The sequence below is a fragment of the Drosophila elegans genome, unplaced genomic scaffold (genome assembly GCF_018152505.1).
Source record: "Drosophila elegans isolate 14027-0461.03 unplaced genomic scaffold, ASM1815250v1 contig_208, whole genome shotgun sequence".
Lineage (NCBI taxonomy): Eukaryota > Metazoa > Arthropoda > Insecta > Diptera > Drosophilidae > Drosophila > Drosophila elegans.
The window spans coordinates 20,919,746-20,940,745 of record NW_024545578.1 but is presented as its reverse complement, the minus strand read 5'-3'; the positions used below and the strand labels follow the sequence as shown (position 1 = coordinate 20,940,745).

The window sequence follows — 21,000 nt, the reverse complement described above, 5'->3', positions numbered from 1 at the left end:
AAATTTACTTAAGGAACAGCCAAAAGCATCTTGCAACAATCACAGATATTTTATTTCCAAAGTGTACAAATCATTTATAAATTGCAAAACTGAATTTTAAAACAAAGTCTTTTACAGTTACACACAAAAATAAAGTTGTCATATTGTTACATAAAATTTAAACTATTGGGTATGAAAAATGTCTTTATAAGATTATTAAATTAATACCACAAAAGAATGAAAATAAAGCTTATGGGGTTTGAAAAAAAGGCCTTAGGACTATTATTATTTAGATCACAACTAGTTTTCTAATACAAAAATATATATTGTGGGAATGTGTTGAATAAACAAATATTATGGGTATGCTGTAAAAGCATTGGATATATTTTTTTTAAAGCCTAATAATATATTTTTTTATTTTTGAGAACACAGTTTTTTAGTTTATTTAATGATGAATTCCACAAATAGCTTTCTAATATACAGAAATATATTCTGAAAATAAATTGAAAACTCTAAATATTATGGGTATGCAAAAAAAATTGTTTAAGTTTTGGAAACCTGTATATATTGCTAGTATACCGTTTTAAGAAAGCCATTTTTTCGCCGATTTAAAGGATGTTAAGGCTTTTTACGCTGGGTGTACGCAATATCCAGCTGACTGGTGAAAATGTCCTCGGCATTCGGCATAGATAACGCGACGGCAGGCTTAAATGGCTTTCGCAGGGGGTCGAAGTCTTCGGGTCTCCAAGGCAGAAATGCAAAGGGTCTTCACTTGGCTCCGGTGGCGGATGCGTAACGACAAACACGCATAAATTACTCAATTAGTAGGCGGGATGCGAAGCGATGCGAGGCGGCCTAACAAGACAGCCGGAAGTGGTGAGCCGTGCGCCCCACTTGACTGCTCTTCCCTCGAATCGTATTGAGTAATCAGATGACGGGATATTAGGCTCGCGTTCCTTGTCTTGGCTCATGAACCCATAAATCAGAGCTTCGGGGTTCCCTGACCATGAATTCCACGGATTTCTAATTACAAAAGCCGGACCAGCGCAGATTGAAAGCTGATAGAGATACAAGTAGGATAGGTGTGAGGGTAAATATTAATCGGAACTCAAGAAGGACTTGCCGAATTTAGGCATTAAATTATGGAGTATATAAATTCTTTGAAAATATATATTATAAGAATAAACTTTTATTTTAGAGGTAAAAGGAAGGTTTTGCTTGTAACATAAGAAATTAATTATGTTATTCTTAAACTAATTGTTAATGAGCTTAATGTGAGACTTGCTACAGTATTTCACGATAATTTTTTAATTATACCAATTTAATATTATAAACTATTAATTAACCACATTTTTTCAGTGTTATAAGGCATTTTAGCGGCTTTTATTTGCATCAATTGGTTATGTTTCTTATTTAATGATTCATTTTTGTTTTTTATTTATTCGTTTATTTAATATGATTTTACCGGAAAATAACTTAATTTGGCCAAGCCCCAATATAAAAATATAAATTAATAAATCAATTTTGTTGCACTTAAAAGGCTTTTTTTTATTGCTATTACTCATTATTATTTTAAGGCTTTTTGTATTTTTTTATTAAATATCCTTGAAAAATCTCGACAGAGCCTTAAAGATGCCAGAGTATCGTTTCTATTTTCGCTCTGTCACTTCTTGACTTTCACTTTTGTGTTCGTGCTCTCGCTGATAATTACCAACATAATTTGTTTGCTTGTGGCCTTTGTCAAACCCCACTGGCCGTGTTGACGTGTCCGAATTGCGATAATGTGGCTATTTGCTTTGTCCTGGCATTGTCCTTAGCCGTCTGTCGTTTCAGCAAGCAATTAGAAAGTGCGCACAGTTATTATTAGAAACGTCGACGCAATTTGCCCCAGGCACTGTCCAACGGCCCAGCCCACACACCTGATGATGGCTATCAGCTTACGAGGACTTATTAACTTGATGAAAGCGGGCAATGCCTGCTGGATAAACACGTCGAGGTGTCCGAGAATTAGATACTAAAAGGGCCCATCGCATGCATCAATTATTCAGGCTCAAGTAAAACATTAATTAAAGCAAACTATTACAATGGTTATGGCTTGCAATTCAAGAATTATTTTTTTTTTCAAGAACAAACAAACTTAGCATTCGTTGATTCAGTTTAAAAGGTCAATTTTAACATTTGTGGTACTAAGTAAATTGTGATAATGTTGTAACTAAATTATTCTGAATTTAAAATAAAAATACTTGAGTAGAATAAAATATACAAAATGCATGGTCAGATTTCACAATACTGTGTTCGCATGAACCCAGTGTCTCTTGGAGCAGAAAGAACTCGCATAACTCTGTCATGTGTTCATCCAGAGAATAAGTAATTAATTGCACTACTATATGGTGGGTGCGTTGGGCGTGGGTTGCTTCGAAATCAAGGTCACTTCGGCTGCCATTAATCAAAGCATAAAAAAACAAAGTGGCAACAGGCAAATGGCCAGAATCCACACCCCAAAGCAAACCCAACCAGGATCCAAGTCCAAGTCCAAGTCCAGATCCAGCCCCATCCCTCAGGGAAATGACAGAGGAGTCCACAGCAAAGAGATTGGAGTGAAAGGCCCGCCTCAAGTCACGTCAAGTCGCAAGACGGGGACGCGATGTACGAAGTGTACAACGGTGCGTATGATTGATGTTGTTCAATGCGCTTCTGACAGCACCATTATCTGAGGTGTATGTGTTTGGGCTTGCGTTTGAGTTTGTGTGTGTAAGCAACTCGCACGTGACAAACAACATCAACAGCAACAACAGCCACTCACAAACTGTGTTGAGAGCATAACCCTTTTCTTTACCACATGGCCTGTTTTCTAAGCCACTTCTGAGTGAGAAAAAAATGTTTAAAATATAAAATAAGCACTTTAAAAGTAGTTTAAGTTTAATTAAAGTTAATCTGAGCTAATTATGTTTGCCTAAAACAATTTAAGCAATATATATACCGTAGAAAACAATTTCAAACAGTTAAAGCACAACGGCATCGATAAACAAACATGTTTTTAAATATTTTGACATTTAACAATAAAACTGTTAAACATTATTTTTTCAAAGAGAAAAGTAATTTTAAAGTTAAAATGAAAGCACATGAAAACTATTAAAAATTTAAAACAGACAATAACCTGGTTAAAAAATTGATGTGTTTACATTTATAGCGATTCTAGCCAATATTGTTATTTTAAAAACTGTAGTGTAGTATACAGTAAAATGATACATTTTTTGAAACAAAAACTATTTTTACAAATTTTTTTAATTCGTTAAGTAACATTTGTACCATATCTAGCTACCATTTGATCACCTTTGATTGACACCACTATCGAGCAACACAAGGAGTCCCTGAGTGCCTTCGGTCTGGCAATGAAAACAAAGACGGCCCTGCTGGAGAGAAACCCGAAGGAGCTTGTGCTCCGGACCCTTTCCTGCTTCTTCCTGACGGCCATCTGGGTCCTCGTTTCAATTCCCCCTGACTTTGACAGGTGTCCGACAAAAGTTGAGCAGCGCCCCCCAAACAGGAAAAAAGGAGAGGCCAAAGAAAAAAGGTATAAAAGGTACCAGGACTGCAGGTCGCCATGCACCTCGGCTGCCAAGCTGGCTTAATTAAGCTGCCAAGCTGTTTCCAAAAGCCAGAACGAAAGTTTAATGCCCTTTAAGGCTTGCATTTTATAAAATACACTCCTGTATTTTCTTTGCGATGAACAATATTGGTCAGCTGTCGGTAAATATCCTTTTTTTTATTTTAAAAGAAGTTTTTTCTTTGGTTTACGCAATGATTATACAGATTTACGCAACAGTACTTTAGATTTTGGTTTACATATTTAATGTTAGTTATTTGCAAACTGTCAATGTGTATTCCATTTCATTTTAATATTTAATGATAATACTTTTTACATAATTAATATAAATTAGTGTAGTATTTTAATCGCTTTGCAAATTTTAAACTGTATATTAAAGTTCATATCTCAACCGTCCGGAATTTACGATTGTTTTCCAAATATTATTTATTTACATGGATTCCGCATACAATTTGGAAACACCATAAAAATAACTCATGGTGGCACTGTTTGCAGAATTAAATGATCAAAAATTAATCATGACTGGGACTGTGGGAAATTAACTATCATTTCGCCATTATTATGCAATTATGGGGCTGAGATAGGATGCCATCCAGATTGGGAGTGCGGTGGAGGTGGAATCCGGGCATGGAACACGGGCTCATCCACGGCAATCCCGTTTTAATCAGCCAAAGCCCACGATAATTGCTGCCGGCGAACACGTGCCGGCAGACCACAAATATAATTGCACCTATCGATGGCCAGGACCTTCCCAGGACCCAAATGGAGGGTCCTTCACATGGTAATGCAATGCAAATTGAACGGCTCGCCTTGTTCGTGCTTTGCCTTTGGCCTGCCTGAATTTCCACAATGCCCCGACTGTTTTCCACTTCATTACAAAAGCATTCGATGGAAACAGCTATTATGTATTGTGAAAAAATAGTCAAGCGGACTATTGTGTTTGCCGTGGTCGTTTTTAAGCTGATGCGCTTACAGGTCCGCAAAAACAATTAAGTCAAACAAATTTGAATAAAAATGGTCCGGGGCAATGCCAAAAGCTGTAAAAGCGGGTCACAACTTGGATAAATATTTTTGTTTCATAAAAACAGCAAACTGTTTATTTCGAATTGCAACAAAAATAATATGCAATCTGAAGTACTTAAATGAAATTGTATTTTTCTTATTTTCCAATGTAAATGATTGCGTTATTTACGTGTTGTACAACATATTAATTAATTAACCTGCAGGTTCTCGAGCACTGATACTATATTGAATTTCTGGGAGTTGGCATAATTAGTTATTGTATTTAAAAAATTTAAACCAATAACGTAATGTTAATGACAATGTTATTAAAATTCGAAATGTCAAAATCTGCACGGAACAAAATAATATTGGCTTTTAAAATTAAACAAATTTACAAATAAAATAAAATACATTAATTACATTACATTCACTTATAACAATGTTATTACAAATTTGTAAAGTCGAAATCAGAAGTGTTTTTTTTTTTTATCTTACATATTTTAGTTACATTTTTTGACAATAAAGAAATTTGTTTTTTAATTCACATTTGTAGCTAAACATTAGTTTTTTCTGTTGCAAACATTTAAGTTAGTTTTCCCTGCTCACTTCGAGTGAAATTTCCGAGAATTCCAGTTGCAGTTGCTACAAGTTGGCCTTCATAAAATAATTATGCTTGCAGCACTGAATTATTGAATTAAAGCCATATTAGCCACAAAGGCAGTGAAGTCTGGGAAAATTCTGTGCCAGAGAAGTGCAAAATAAATTGAAACGTGGAAATCGCCACTTTAAGCCAAAAGCTGATCAAAGCAACAAGTTGCAAGCCACCAGGCAGCTTGCCACTTGAGCAGAGCGAATTCCCTGGAAAAGCCAAGAAAAAAAGAAAATAAATCCGCGTGGGTGGCCAGAGTGGAAATCCTCCTTGTCCAGTTTTTAGCCCTTGGCAAAAGAGCTGATCAAACAAAATCCTTTGCAATCGGCCGGCAAAGGCCAAAGCACAACAATGATTGAAAATATTCTTTTTTTTATACAAATTAAAACAAATAAATGTTGGGCAAACAGTTTAATGTCTGCATATTTTAACAAACCGCAATCACATCGCTGTTACTTTAATGAGGCCGAGAACATGCAACAGGTTTGCCAGTTAACGAAATATCTCAAAAATTTTCAAGGCTGTGGTTCCCAAAAAACGGAGTCAAAATGAACGCATGCGCCCATTAAGCTCACTCAAAATCGGGATCCGAACTCCATTAATGAGTGAGCTTAAGATTTTGCTGCAATGTTGGCACTGATATTGGTTTCCGCCCCATTAAATAACCTAAATGGACCCAAAAAGTTGACCAAAAGGTGGTCACTTGGCATGTTTCGTTTGATTTTTATTTCTTTTATATTTCCGCAAGAAATTAAATTAAATGTGCCTTATAATATGATTGCACTTGAGCCAAACAATCGGATGCGACTGCCAAACTGCAGGAAGTGGATAATAAAAGGACACCATTCGACTGTTCCTTTTCTCCGGTTTGGCTGCCGGTGGCGTCCAGGAAGCGGAAGCATTAGCCCAGGACCTCCTTCTCTGGTTTGCAAAGTACTCCCCCTTAATTTCCAATACATCGGCCATTTTCAAGGCAGCCAGGAGTATTGCGAATTGATAGTTGCGCCAATTAGGCTACATGACTCGCTTTGCGCTTTTCATTGTAAGTGCCTTCCTTAACTTATTGTTCGATCTGAATGCTTTGATTGAACACTGTGATCACAAATTAAAGCAATAATAATTTAAAAGTCAATCCACATAGAAATCGTTTAGAGTAATCAGCTATGTTTTTTTAGAGATGCGTCAAGTATCAAACAAGGTATTAATTTCGTACTACATTCCGTAGGTATCCAAAAATTTAAATAAATTTATTTATAATAAAATAATATCTATAAACAATGTGTTTCATTTTAAACAAGACAAAGAACTTAAATAATTTTGAATATGCAATTATCTTATCTTTACGAAAAATAATAAAAGGAATACATATGTTAAGATGTATTTTAAATAATCGAAATTAAACTCTTTTAAATAAAATAAAAAAACAATATTTTTTATAAAGAATTTTCCTTAACCTTAAATTGACTTTTCTCTGCAACGTATTTATTTGGCGCTGCTGCTTTTAGCCGGATTTCATTGTTGTTGCTGCCACTGGAATTGTGCATTGTTTGCTGTTGTTTGCTTTCAGTCCCCTCCACTCTAACCCCTCTAGAATATTGCTCGAGTGTCAAGCGATGTCGCGACGACATTTCAAGCTCAAGCACCCACAAGGCGAACAATCAAAGGTGAACCCCCACAGATGCGCAGTGTGTGCGATTCTTCTCAGATGCACTGCCAAGCCATTAATATAAGTACGACTTTGTCGATTCAGTCAACGGAGCACCAGCTTTTATTTCATTTACGTACGCGACTTAGAATTTCCCCACTCAAATAAATAAAGAATTCCAATACTCGGAACAAGCACAAAAAGTGCAAAGTGTTTAATACTAATTTTTGGAACGTTACCGAAACTATTAGCTAAAAGGGTATTCAACGGAAAAGGTAATATATATATATATATATATATATATATATATATTAATATAATATTAATATATATATACATAATATTAATGCCAGAATATATAAAAAATGTATTTCTTCTCCTAAATCAATACAAAATGTCCATTTTCGAATACTTACTAATTGTAAAAAAAGGGCGTTACTTAACAATAACTTGAAGTTTGTCAAAAATAATAAAAAAAAAGTATTTTAACGACTCTTAATGTTTTTTTCATCAATGTATTTGCATAAATGTGCTTTAAATATATATTTGGATATTTTATTTTTATCTTTAGTTTGTTTTTGAGTTGGCTATTATAAATGCCAATCACAGAGTATAAAGTGAAAGAATAATATGTAGTTTATTACTTATCATAAGAGATTATATATTTACAGTTAAAATTAAAAAAAAATATATTTTTTATTTATTTTCTAAATAGTATTAAACCCATACCCAGTAGGGTTAATTCTATACTATACTATATTATGGACTATACCCTGCAGTTTTTAATCTAAAGTAAACAAATTTTAAAAGTCATTTCAGATCGTTTTTTTTGTGATACCGCAATTTTTTCAATAAGTTTTATTTAGCTTATTTGTTCGACTAGTTACTAGAAATCTGTTTGGTTTTTTTAATTTCAAAAGATCCGGATCAGAGATAAGTGGTCACCGCAAAACGGCTGCAGCTCCTTTCCAAATAAATATTTTTACTAAGTATTAGTCTTAAAATATAGTTAAGAGGTACCATTAAATGTCAACAAGTTTTTAGATCAATATCATATAAAATTCTGGAAAATTCTCTTTTTTTCTGCCATCTATCAGTATATAAGCCCTTAAGATTCACCATGCGTGAGTTTCGAACCTTTCCGTCTCTGTTAGAGTTCCCAAGTCCCTATTTTTTCCAGGTGTGTAACCTCATCCTTTAATTCCGAGGGGAAGAGGATGCCAACATGCCACCCCAAAATGCTTCCTTCCCCCGGCAGTTAATTGCAAGACAAATTACTTCTGTACAAGTGGCTGGAGCTTTCATATTTTTTTAATTGCTTATTGCCATGTGAGGGGGTACAAGGAATTTTCAGAATTATTTCTGTAAAGCGAAATTGTAAAGGCATATATGTAAGTCTTCGGTTGAAGTTAAAGGGCAAACCCCTTTAACAAATGCAACGATTGCGCAAATTCATTTTGCGGTAACATTGAATTGTTTCCTCATCTTATACAGAAATTGTAGGGTAAAATATGTAAGTTGTAAACAAATACATAAATAAATAAAATTCTGATAACATATCTTTATAAAGTCATAAATTATTATTATACTTTTCTAGTCTAAATAAGACAAAGGAATTTATGGTAAAAACCTAGCTTTTAGTACTTAATATCATCAATGCAATGCACAGACAACCGGAACATTTTATCCAGCTTAAACCTCTTGAACTGCATTCCAAACTGAATTCCAATTTCTTGTTAAAGCAAATAAAACGAGGGCGTCACATAAACGCTCATAAAATTATTATAAAACATATTCAGCACACAACAGAAAAAGATTCAGAAGCCAACGGTCCATAAAAATAAATTCGCATAAAATGAGATCGCAAGGGCATGCAGTCATATGAAGCATCAATATACAGAAAGCAATAAAGCGAAATGGCCAGTGGGGGGCGGTGGGGGTGAAGGGGCAGAAGGAGGAGAAGGGTGGTGTGAAGGCGGATGGCGGAATGGGCGGGACTGAGTGCTGTAATAATGCTGCACTTGCCAGAAGTTAAGGACGCCATCAACGAGTTCCGTATAAAAACATGGAGACTTCACTGAAATCACTTACAAGTTTTATTAAGCGATTATTGTTTTTTAGTCTTTATTTTCGAAAGCTGAACACTTTCTTTAATTTGAATTGTTTAATAGATTTAATGTTTTATAAAGGACAAAGTGCTTTCATTTAAATTTTATAAAAATAAAACATTTTACTATATAATAACTAAAATAGCAAGGTTGAAAAACCTCTTTTCATCTAATTTTTTCTCTAATTTATTCGCAAGTACGGTGTAAATCAATTTTGGTTGATGTTTTTCCCCTTTTCTAACAATAATAGCTAGAGTTTTGATTGATTTTCAATTTGTAAACATTTTGTGGACAAGAATAAAAATTGTTTTATTTGTGAAGTTTACAAATAAAAACAGTGGACATTTAAAAATAAACGTCTCAAGAAACTATTATTTTCGGTTCACGATTTTCACTTGTTTGATGCTCACTCCCTTAGACACATTTCTAAGTTTTTTTAAAACCCAATTATGATATTGTTAAAAACGAGGAGCTCTCATTTTAAAATATTACTTTGCCATTGTTTGCTGAGTGAAATTGAGACCCGCTGGGTCAGTAAACAGCACATCAACCATATCAGCGGTGCTTCAGTTGAGCTCCTGTTATGAACATTGGGCTTGTCAGCCAGTCAGTCCATCAGTCAGCCGGGAATTCAAGCCAGGTGGGTGGCACCCGGTTCGCAAGAAATTCCGGTTGCAGCAAACGGAAATTGCATTTACACGGTTGCCTACCAACGCCATGCCCATGCTTTTGGTCAGAACCCGTGGCTCCCATTGATTCGGGGGCGAACTTCGATCACAATGCACTCACGAACTTCAAATATACATGCGCACTGTACAAACAAGGAGGTTGGTTGTGGTCGTACCCTCAAATGGACTCATTCACCCTGCCCCAAGTGCTGATAGCCCTAATCACCTGGTCGGAAGGACGTGATGTGAAAGCCAAGCCACGGGAGGGATATGATTGCGAAACTATCGCACTGACTTTATTGCAGGACAGCAACATTAAGGAAATTAAAGCTCCATTTGTTTTCTCTCAAATCTCATGAGCTAGAGGCCTCTTTAAACATTCTGATTTCTTATTTGAGATTTTGACATTTGAGATCACGTTAGCCAGTTTAATTGTATGTTTGTTGTATGTTTTAGCAAAAATTCACAAAAATCTGAAAAAATAAAAATGGCTTGAAGTCTGTTTAAAAACCACAACGTATAATTGAGCTTAGGGAAAAGAATGTTTCTTCTCAGAGAAATTATTTTGGTGTATTATATACCGAAAGCTTCTTTAAGAAATTAATTAATTTGTAAGCGCCTGAACGCATGTAATAAAATATATTTTTTCTTCTTAAAAATGTTAAAAGTATGCAAGTATATTTTTTCTCATCAAACCTGTTTCAGGTTTCGTTTTAGGTTGTGTTACAAGTTATGGACTTCAATATTTACTCAGACCCTTAAAATATAACCCACACACACGACATTGATTTGACTAGGGGCGCAAATCGAAAAGTAAAACAAACACTGGCGAGAAAAGGAGAAAATCCGGACACATTATCAAAGCAAACTATAAAAGCTTGTAAGTGCCGGAGAATCTCTGTGTTCTGAAAACTGAAAACAAACAAGGCGACCAGCAAAGACAAGTCCCAAACTCGGATACTCGGATACCCCAAAGATTAATCGGCAGGAATTCAAGTGGATCGGGGGAGGTAAATTCAAATAATTTGCGGCAAACTGAACAAACAGACCAGACAAACCGCCGGCTGAGATAATGGAAGTGGGTGGAGCACCGAAACTTTCTTCGAAAAAGTTTTGCTCAAAAATTCCCCAAATAGTCGTGGTCAGGGGTGTAGGAGGGGGGCAATAAAACAAATCATAGCATACATCAAAGCGCAAACGAAGCGTGTGATGACACCGAGGGATCGGATCGGAAGACAGGAAAACAGGAAGATAGGAAAACAGGAAGATAGGAGGACAGGAGGACAGGAGGATGGCCAACAGCTGTCGGCTTGTTTGATGGCCAAAGTTTGGCAACAAGTTCAATTACTTTTCACCTGCCCCAAAAAAACAAACAGTTCGCAATTTGACTAAAACCCGACACGTGGTTTCCTTTCCCTTGCTGAATCCTTCGGCTTTTGTGGTGAAAGTTCTTTGTAACTTAGACAGTTTTTAAGTGATTTGATCTGGTCCTTGTACATTGAAGGAACAGGTCGGCTATTAAGTTGTTTCTGTAAATTTAGCATGCGGTTTGTCTCCATTGATGTGGGGAAGTGTAATATCATGCCAGGTTCAAAGGTTTTATTTGACCACTAAAGGCCACTAAAAACCTTTTCTTTTTTGGATTTCTAAGTTTATAATATTATTTTAGATTTCTGCTTAAACTAATCACCTCTGCTACATATTAAAAATGTTGTTATTAAAAATGTTAAGGTTTTTAATTGGGATTAAATGCATGCCTTAATTTATGTTGCAGTTATTTGCATCTTCTCCCATTTAAATGAATAAAGCTTTTCCCCATCTCGCTTTTCCGCGAATTAACTGCTCAACGGGAAATCCGACTCTGTAATTTATTCGCAAGCTCTGAGTAAATAGAATTTACCATATTTACTAAAGTCCCGACAGGTGCAAAGACTGCAACCCCCTCTGAAAAGAATCGATTTACGAGCCAAATCGGGAACAACTGCAGTATCGAATGTAATCCACCGGTGTAATTTGGAAATTAAGCCAAGCTAAGTGAAATGTCACACAGTAAAATAAAAAATTGCTCGGAGAAACGTTTTTGGTAAATTAAGGCCCACAATCCAGCGATAACAGAATCGAGAGCATTCGAAGCCACCAACAAGGACGCGAGTGGGCCAAAAAGGAAATTGAATTGCATTCCAAATGCATTTGTCGCAGTCGCAGATGTCGGAGTTCAGCTGCAGCTTAGACCCGATGTAACACCGAGTTTATGGATTTTCCAGGGATTTATGACAGCTTAAAGTGAAACGGGAGAAATGTACGCGAATGTATATGTATCAGTGAGTTGGAATCGATATTTTTTCTATTTCCCTACATAAATTCAAGGTGCAGTTCAAAAGAAAGTACGTAAAAATAATCAACAAATGTTATTAAACTTTACTTTGTAAACAAAGAATTGTTCTTAATTTGTCTAAAAATAACTGTTTTTTATTTTAACAATAATAAAGATAAAAGTAATATTAAATGCCGAAATTCTTTTTTTTATTGTGTGTATATATATTATATGTGTATTCATATATTCATTGACTGCAAGCCCTCGTTTACACTATTTTTCTAGCCCATTCCAAGTTGATAGTGTACCTTAAATAAAGCTGCATAATCAGGTCCAACTTAATCGCCTCGGTCGACGTTTATGGCCAGATGCAACGGCTCGCCAACGGGCTAAGAGCCAACAAAGTCAACACAAACAATCTAGGGCAAAGAAAGTTAGTGAAGTTGTAGGATGCACAAATTACACGGGAAAAAGTTGGGAATAGCTTTTTAATGAACTATCCGGCTGTACGACATACTTTTGTATTAATTTTTCAAATTTAACTAAAACTAAAAAAAAAAATATTAATTAATACATATATAAAATCCTTTTTAAAATTTTGGAACTCAAAATATCTTTAATAATAATATATAATATCAGTGCAAGATGCAGGCGCAGGCCATCAAGTGAAAAGGAAAAGTGTTGTGCATAAAAATGTGGTTTTTCCTGCTGTAAGTTTGCGCCGCTCTGTTTATCCGGAGACGTGAAGTTAAGGTGAAGGTGGTCGTGGACGTGGTCGGAGGATGATGTGGCATCCGGATGCTGCCCGCTTTGCATATTAAAAAAGCTGCCAGCGCGCATTTTTGCGGCTGGACTGCGGGGTTCGACGAGGGAGTTGCTCCGATAATCCGCAGTTATTCTATGTAAATTGGGTTTTCTTTGTCGATGCAACAATGAGCCGGAGGATCCTGAACCCGAACCCAAGGCGTGGCCCAATGGGCGCGCGTTGGCGCTGCAAGTCTGAGGCGTAGATAAAACACCAGCTGAATCCAATCAGGCAGGTTCTTGAGCCAGGCCGCTGGCAATCAAGTGGCAAACTGCTTCGTGGGGTTCATTAAATCGCTAATGTGGTTGAGGTTTTTCGCCCAGAGTTCCTAGAGTGGAGGAAGCCCATCCAGTCCAATTGAGCTAGCAGAAATTAAACTGTGCCGAGCCATGAAATTAAACGAATCCGTGAGTGGAAAGTAGGTAGAAATGGCAATTGAGCTGTTCAGGGTTTTGAAAAATAAAAAATTGTATCCAACAACTGGCAATAATAATTAATAAATAAGATATTTAGTTCATTATCAATAGAAGGTGAGATATTTTAAGCGTTGTGAAGATTAATATGCTAACATTTCTATAAATGCTTTTTCTTCTTTATAAGATTGGTCAGGAAATTACTCACTCAGGTAAAAGACATTAACGTTCGTTTTTATTGATATTTTCATCCCAGTGTACCCAACTGCAAAGTAATAGCGTATAGGAAATTTACAATAGATGTCAGCGATTCGCAGACAACAAACCACAGACATATGTACGTCTTTGGATGTCCTGATCGATATCCTTTGGGGACCGAGTACATGCGGAGGATAATTGAATTTGAAGTGAAGCTGCTCCTTGTGGCAGTTATGAAATTTCTGGCCCGGCTTCCGCTGCCAAGAAACGGAAAGGAAACAAAAGCGAGGCAAAATGAAGTTACAAGTTACAGGCGAGTGTGAGAGTGCGTTAGCCGCAATGGATGGATGTGTGGTGTCAGTTGCGAGGTGGAGCACGGATTCGGGATGCGATGAGAGATATCATCGCGGCACACATCAGAGGTGCTGAGAGCCTATTTTGCAAGCCAAACCCAAATCCTAAACAAAATACAAACTTTGAAAATAATCGTGTTTAAGGTGACGCCATCATAATTTCTAAAGTAATGGAGATTTGGAAATAATCATATACAGCTTTGACCTCTGCCAAGTCTGGCACAGACGGACATGGCTAGGTTTTTGATACTTATCAAAACTTGAATATATATTTTACTTGTTATGAGTAGCTGGTATATAAATTAAGAAGGGGAAATGGTAAGTACTAAAATCAAAAAGTACAAAGTTCGTATCGTTCCGTGGAAAAATGTTTTTCAATACAAGAGTTAACATGCAATTTAGGCTACATGCACTAAATTTATTCAATGACTTATATATTTTGCTAAAAAAATAAAAACTGAAAGTGTTTGAGAAAGGACAAACTGACAGCACTGGCACCCTTGTTCCCTTGTCTTGCAACCTCGGCAATGAATTCGCGTTTTCGCCTCGCTGCCTTCGCCATCATGGTTAACCGCGTCGTTGATTTAAGGGCGTGCCGTGCGTGGGGCTGCTGTATTCCGCTCCTTCGTCCTTTTGAAGCGAGCGACACAATTAAAAATGTGCAGCCCAATTCATTTGATTGGCACGAAGGACGAATCGAGATAAGCTTCATCCGTTGCCTGCAAGAGAGACATCTTCATTAATCTGCAATGTATATAATTTGATTTGCTTCCGTTCTGCGGATATGGACAAGAAATGGTAAAGGAAATATTTCATATATTTATTTTTTTTTAAATATAGCCAAAAAGAATATTTAAAATATATTTTTTATATGTTTTCGGAAACTATGTTAAAGTTTTACCACGAGCTTTAAAGACATTTCTTCTAATCTAATCTACTAAAAACAAAAAGGAAGCAAACTTCGGCAAGCCAAAGTTTATGTATGTACCCTTGCATCTGAAGTCCGACTTTTATAAAACTGCAAAGTTATATAATTTTTAATTTTTTTCCCTATTGTTCCTATTGGAGCTTTAGGATATAGTCATCTGAACCGACTCGTTCCAATTTACATACAACCTGCAACAGAATGACAGCTTTTGGGATAGTTTTATGCAGATTCCTTTAAAGCTGAAAGACTAGTTTGCGTAGAAAATTGAAATGCAAAGTCAAATCCCTCAAGGATTTCGGTGCTTCTGTGAATTTAGCTTTACAAACCAAAATCAATTTTAATAGTAAACTCCCAAAGAAGCTTTAAGCTAAAATATATAAAACGAGTAAAAGGATATTTTTCAGACGCCCGTAGCAGTTTTTGCTGTTTTTGGTAGTTATATTATAAATTAATATTTTTACTTTTCTTTAATAAACTGTTGACAGAAACAATACAAAAAAGGAGTTTCGCCAGAAGTGTTAGAGTTGTAGGCATCTGATTATTACGGGCACCATCATTTATCCTCAGAGTTTGTTGCTAGTTTGTTTTTTATTTTAGAAACAGCGAGAGTTTTTTTGTAATCAAAAAAAAAAAATTACACATCTTTTTATAATTAATTAAATTTATTAAAAAATATAAATAATATCTAGAGTATATATACTTTATAGGATAGCAAATGCCTCCTTATAATAATTTCTGAAGGGGTATACAAATATAGTGCCCTAATGGATATTTTGTTTTGGAAGCTTTATTTTGTTTGTATAATGAAAAACAACAATTTATAATTGGGGATTGTCATATAAATTATTTATAACTTCTAAATATAAAATACAAAATAAATTTAATAGGAAATATATAAATTATTAATAGGAAATATGTTTTTATTGTAGAGGCTTGGAATATCCCTATTAAAAGGTTGTTTGATATTATTGCGCCAAATATTTTCTGTTATTTCTACACCACCGAAGTCGGGCACACTTGCAGTAAAGATGGAGCAACAAAAATGATTATCGATATTTTTTGGACAATAAACAAATTTATCGATGAACTTTAAACGATTTTTACGCATGAAGTCCATTTAAAAAATAATTATAAATGTCTGAATGCATATATTTAATCTTCCAATTGACTTTAATAACTATTGTACGTGTAAATTAACATAACAACCTCGAACATAACATTAGAAGCATCGATGTATCGATATCGACTCGAAGTTTCAACCATCTCTAACATAATAACTTGCATAAAGAACAATTGCATTTAGAATGGATTACGTTCACTCGGTTTGGAGCTACTTTGCCTCGATCTGCAACTGCTGGCAATGCACCGAGGACACGGGTGCCCAGGTAACCCATAGATCCTACTTTGTCCGAGAATCGACTACAGTATTGCGTCTTACCTGCAGCCCAACGAGCCGAACGAGAGGACACACCTTCTGGTGGACCCCGTGAACCACAGTCCTGCCCTTCGGAGGAGCAATTCCGATGGCCTCAGCAACGACTATGCCCACTCCCTTCCCAAGAAGGATGACCAAACCGCTCTCTCCAGATTGGTGCAGAACACTGCGATGTATGTCACCCGCATGGGCGTGTTTTGATATGGTCTTTCATCGTCCGACACCAGAGTACACACATAAAGTATAACAATAACAATATAACATACGAAGGCAATGGAAGGTGCTATCAACATTCTTTAGTGCAATAACATGAGTACTACCTTTGCTAATAGGACAGGAATTCAGTTTTTTACATGATGTTAGTTATGGCATCCCAGCCTAAGTACTAAAGACCTTCCATCCTACACATTTTCGATTGTCTGTCTGTAATATCTGCAGGTTTATAAAATTAATATAATACCCCTTTAAAGTTGAATACTTATAGGGCAGAGGATAGGACCTTTTTCCCTTATAGTGCACCATATCTGGAACAATATGAACCTTCCATTTTACCAATTACCGAATGTCTGTCTGCACTAAGAGTGTAGTCAAATTTATGTGGCATTTTTCCTTCTAAATCTCCTAAAACAATATAGACCTTGCCTGTATAATCCGCAATTTTATAAAAATTGCATAGGTATATGTTAATATGTAGTTGTGACATTAATGAAGAAATTTAATAGTTCTTGGTTAGCGAACATCTGGAAACCGGGGGTCCCTTACTGATAACAAAACGGATAATCTCATGTTTTCACAATTTCGATTTCCAGAAACATGATAAACGTTGGGGCCATGGACTGCCATAGTTTGGAGCACCAGGAGTACGCCGACAGAATTAGACTGTACTCGCAGCGGTTGCATCAGCAGTGGAACAACGTTCAGCACCCCAGTATCTCACTAAAAGGTTTAACTTAAAAAGCAATATGATTATTTCATTAATTACTAATATTTGTTGACTACAGGGCTCCTTAAAGATGTGCCCAGTCATCAATTCTATTTGTCTAAGCCAATTTCACCCGAGGATACTGCTCAAGTAAGTATCACAATATTGCAAACAATTTAAAAATGTTGTCTATATGGCAATCAATGACCTTTTAAAAAAGAAACGAAACTATCAATATTTATTTCTGCGAAAAACCTTTTAATTAAAAAAAATAAAAAGATCATTGATTAATTTATATAGAATTTATTACCAAATAAGGCTATGACCAAACTTTGTTATTTTAAAAAGCGTACATTTTGTCTACTTTCAGATGAAACTCTTCACTGAGAAAGCGCACATCAGCGTTTCGCACATACAAATCGACCACAAAGAGGCTGTGGTTGTACCTTTCAGGATTCCCTGATTACCTTGCCATAAGTGAAATACAGTGATAAATTTATATAAAATCAAAAACTATATTGGTACTAAGTAACCCTTGAAAAATCAGGTAGTCGACCTATTTTTATTTAGTGTACAGAAACAAATAAATACAGTCTATATTCTTAACGTGCCCCATTTTTATTTTTTATTTTGCAAGCCAAACGTTAAGATAAAATCCATAATGTCTTTCGATTTGAATCATAAATTTTGGGTGTCCACACGAAAGGAAATTGGGCAACTAATCAAAAAACAGAACCGCTTAAAGAAGATAGAGCCTCCCCAGGAAAAAGCAGTATCATTTAAAATTTTCGCAGAACTCTACGTTTTATATGTGGAGTTGGTAGAAAAGTTAGGTTTCATTTACCACAATACTTTCCAAGTCCAAAAGCGGGCCTTAGTTCGTGTTTTGGTAGAAAGTGCGACTCAGCAGCTGATGAAACTCAAGGAGGAGTTAAAGGATTTGGAAATGAGCGAATATATATATATAGACAAAGCATTGATCGCCAGGAAGCTAACTCCCCGGGATTTGGTCATATGGAGATCGCCACAGTTTCTGTACCGCCGTCCACTTGATATACAAAATATCATAGCCGACAATCGGCTGTACATGAACGAGGAGGAAAAGGAAGAGAAGGCGGCACAGGATTGGGTTCCTATCAGTGAGGCCGTGGAGCTCATCCAAGCTCATGAGCGGGCACGCCAGGCTCGGGTATACAAGTCGAACATAAAGTATGACAAGAAGAAGTTCCTCAAGGTCCATCAAAGAAAAAAAATCAATTATAAATTTACGTTTAAACCGGATCAGACGATGAGTATTCCCGTTAAGAGAACTATATTTGCAGCTGATTTCTTGAAACCTGATGAATCCTGTGAAAACTTGCGAAAAAAGGACGATGTTGTGGAGACAGCAGAGGATGGTAAATATTAAAAAACGTTTAAATAAAATTTTTATGTGCAGTTGGGTATCAAATAACAAATGATACATGCATCGAAAGTCGATTTTCACTAAACACTCGTTTTGTTAAATAAAATTGCACTAGCTTAAAAAAAGTCAACTGCTATTGTATATAATGAAAATCCTTTTAGATGAAGATTCCATTAATAGAATACGAAATAATGCTGCTTGTAAAATCCAATGCTGGTGGCGAGGTTACAGAACACGGAAAGTAGTTAAAATAAGGAAAAGGTTTAAGGAGGAATTGTACGGTATGAAGAAAATAAGAAAACTGAAGCGACCAAACCAGAATGCAAACTCAATTATGGAAATGTACAAAAACGAAATGCTAAAAAAAAAGCTAGATGAAGACTTCATTAACCTGATTAATGATGAACGCACTAGGCTATTGCAAGTCCGAAGCCCATGGATGATGGAAGATATATCCGACCACATTCGGGATTGGTTCAGGGAATTGTAAGTTACCTTAAAAAAAAAAAAAAAAAAAAAAAAAAAAAAGTAACACATACTTCACAGTTACGAAAAGACGCAAAACTTTCATCCGTATCCTGATCCTGTGAAAAAAGGCACGGTATTAGTTGTAATCGATGAAACAATGACTCCAATGGAATTTCAGCAGACGTTAGGTAAAAAGCCGATGACAAAAGAAGAGAAAAAGAAACTTCGAGACAAGGAAAAAAAAGAAAAAAAGAAAAAGAAGGAAAAGCTTAAATTAATAAAAATGAAGGAAGCCAAACGCCGAAAGAAACTGAGAGATGCCGGAATCATAGATATTGGCTATGAGCTAACTGCAAGCAAGCCTATAGGTAACTTACTAAAGAAAATCGAGTTTAGATGTTTAGCTATTACGTTTCCAAATATTAACAACTTTTAGAAAGAATCGAAGAAACAATGAAGACATATGCTAAGGACTGGAGGAACGTTGATGAATATCTTAACAAAAATCATGATCCCATAAAAGAGTGGGTGACAGAGGATGAACTTGTAAAGATACATCAGGAAGTTAGAGGCCTAGTCGACGAATACATGAGGTTAAGTCAATCTCTTGTTAATAATCATAATCCCTAAGAATATTTTGAAACATTTAAAATGTTAATTTTTAGGGTAGAGTACGAATTGCTTCGGGAGGCTTTAGCAAAGGATAAAAATGAGAAATATAAAGCTCTGAAAGTAAAGTATCCAAAAAAGAAGAAAAATAAGAAGAAGAAAAAGCCAAAGGATATGACAGGCGATAGAACTCTTGAGTCCTTGTACCACGAACTAAAGGATGGAGGAATAATAGAGGAAGTTTCTCATAAAGATTTCGATGAATTTATTGCGGACTTTAATTTTGTGGCAGACGACACTAGGAATGAAGATGACTTGACGTATGTAATTTAAATTATTTAAAGCGTATTGTACAAGATCAATTCGCATCATTTCTTCATATTACACCCCCTAATTTTAATGAATTTTGTGTTTTATTCTAGAACATTGGGTCCAGCCAAAGGGGATATTAAAATGGTTATTCAAGAGTCAATGCTAGGAATGGGCGAATTTAATATTCCAAAACCGAAGTCTCTTTTACTTATTGGACCGCTAAATTCCGGAAAGAAATTGTTGTGTCAAATCATTGCATCAGAACTAGGTAGGTTATATACAAATTTTAATTATTTGTAGCTTTTATTCACCATTTATAATTCAGACGCAGTTTTTATGAATCTAAGTCCTGAGAAGACTTATAAGTACGCCGATGACTTGAAGTACTTTTTACATGTTGTTGTAAAGGTGGCGCGGGAGTTTCAACCCACCATAATGTTTTTCGATGAAGCTCATCGATTATTTTGGAAGAAGATACCCCCTGAGGCAGTAGATATAAAACCAAGACTTCTGGGATCTTCCATAGCCAGTAAAATTTTGAAGCCTCTCAAGAAAAACGATAAAATTGTCCTCGTCGGCACAAGTTCTATGCCCTGGGCGGCGAAGGCGGGCATTAAAAAAGCGTTCCAAAAAGTTCTGCTAATCCCGAAGTGCGATTACGGCACTAGTTTCCTGCTTTGGCTAGAGCTTATGACCGAAAACGCCCCGGATGATATGCCGGAGTACGCATACTCTGCACTGGCAAGAGTCTTGCAAGCTTATAACTCCGGTGATATCAATGACAACATAAATCAGACCTTAAGTATCGACCGAAAAATGCGCCTTAAAAATGAGGCATTGGACCCCAATGAGTTCTTAGAATATTTTATCAGCAAGAATGAACCTCCAATTTTTCCTCCAGAGGAGAAGGTATACAGTTACAAAAGTTTATCCGAAATAATAATGATTTAACGTATTTTAATTTCAGCTGATGGCAAAGTTCAACAAATGGTTTGGCAAGTCAAACAAGCTGCAAAAATTGAGAAATAGTTATATGGCCCAAAAGTTGGCGAAAGCAAGCAAAAGAAAGTAGAGAGCGCAACTTTTTTCAGAAATCGCTTTTACAAAATTAATATACACTGTCATAATTTAATAATATAATAAGTAATAAATAAGTTAATGTAAACTTACCTTGAAACTA

General features: G+C 35.8%; 2 protein-coding genes across 2 annotated transcripts; both read left to right on the top strand.

Annotated features, from left to right (window-relative positions):
• The first annotated feature begins 15,921 nt into the window (after positions 1–15,921).
• On the top strand, positions 15,922–17,632 carry LOC108142505. Its single transcript, XM_017266411.2, has 5 exons — positions 15,922–16,054; positions 16,114–16,277; positions 16,914–17,047; positions 17,106–17,176; positions 17,397–17,632. Exons 1-5 carry the CDS (start codon positions 15,974–15,976, stop codon positions 17,487–17,489), a joined length of 543 nt encoding a protein of 180 aa, XP_017121900.1. The 5' UTR covers positions 15,922–15,973; the 3' UTR covers positions 17,490–17,632.
• Positions 17,633–17,687: 55 nt separating this feature from the next.
• Positions 17,688–20,985, top strand: LOC108142504 (dynein regulatory complex protein 11). The gene is made up of 8 exons (XM_017266410.2): positions 17,688–18,423; positions 18,593–18,917; positions 18,978–19,267; positions 19,336–19,492; positions 19,565–19,828; positions 19,931–20,088; positions 20,146–20,729; positions 20,788–20,985. The coding sequence occupies exons 1-8, from the start codon at positions 17,688–17,690 to the stop codon at positions 20,890–20,892; spliced, it is 2,619 nt and encodes an 872-aa protein (XP_017121899.2). The 3' UTR covers positions 20,893–20,985.
• Positions 20,986–21,000: the final 15 nt, after the last annotated feature.

Excerpts from the sequence above, each read along its gene's own strand:
- LOC108142505 (XM_017266411.2), top strand. The coding sequence starts at position 15,974 with ATGGATTACGTTCACTCGGTTTGGAGCTACTTTGCCTCGATCTGCAAC. Across the intron at positions 16,278-16,913 it reads TTGGTGCAGAACACTGCGAT|AAACATGATAAACGTTGGGG; the intron begins GTATGTCACCCG and ends TTCGATTTCCAG. Across the intron at positions 17,048-17,105 it reads CCCCAGTATCTCACTAAAAG|GGCTCCTTAAAGATGTGCCC; the intron begins GTTTAACTTAAA and ends TGTTGACTACAG.
- LOC108142504 (XM_017266410.2), top strand. The coding sequence starts at position 17,688 with ATGTCTTTCGATTTGAATCATAAATTTTGGGTGTCCACACGAAAGGAA. Across the intron at positions 18,918-18,977 it reads CGGGATTGGTTCAGGGAATT|TTACGAAAAGACGCAAAACT; the intron begins GTAAGTTACCTT and ends CATACTTCACAG. Across the intron at positions 19,829-19,930 it reads AGGAATGAAGATGACTTGAC|AACATTGGGTCCAGCCAAAG; the intron begins GTATGTAATTTA and ends GTTTTATTCTAG.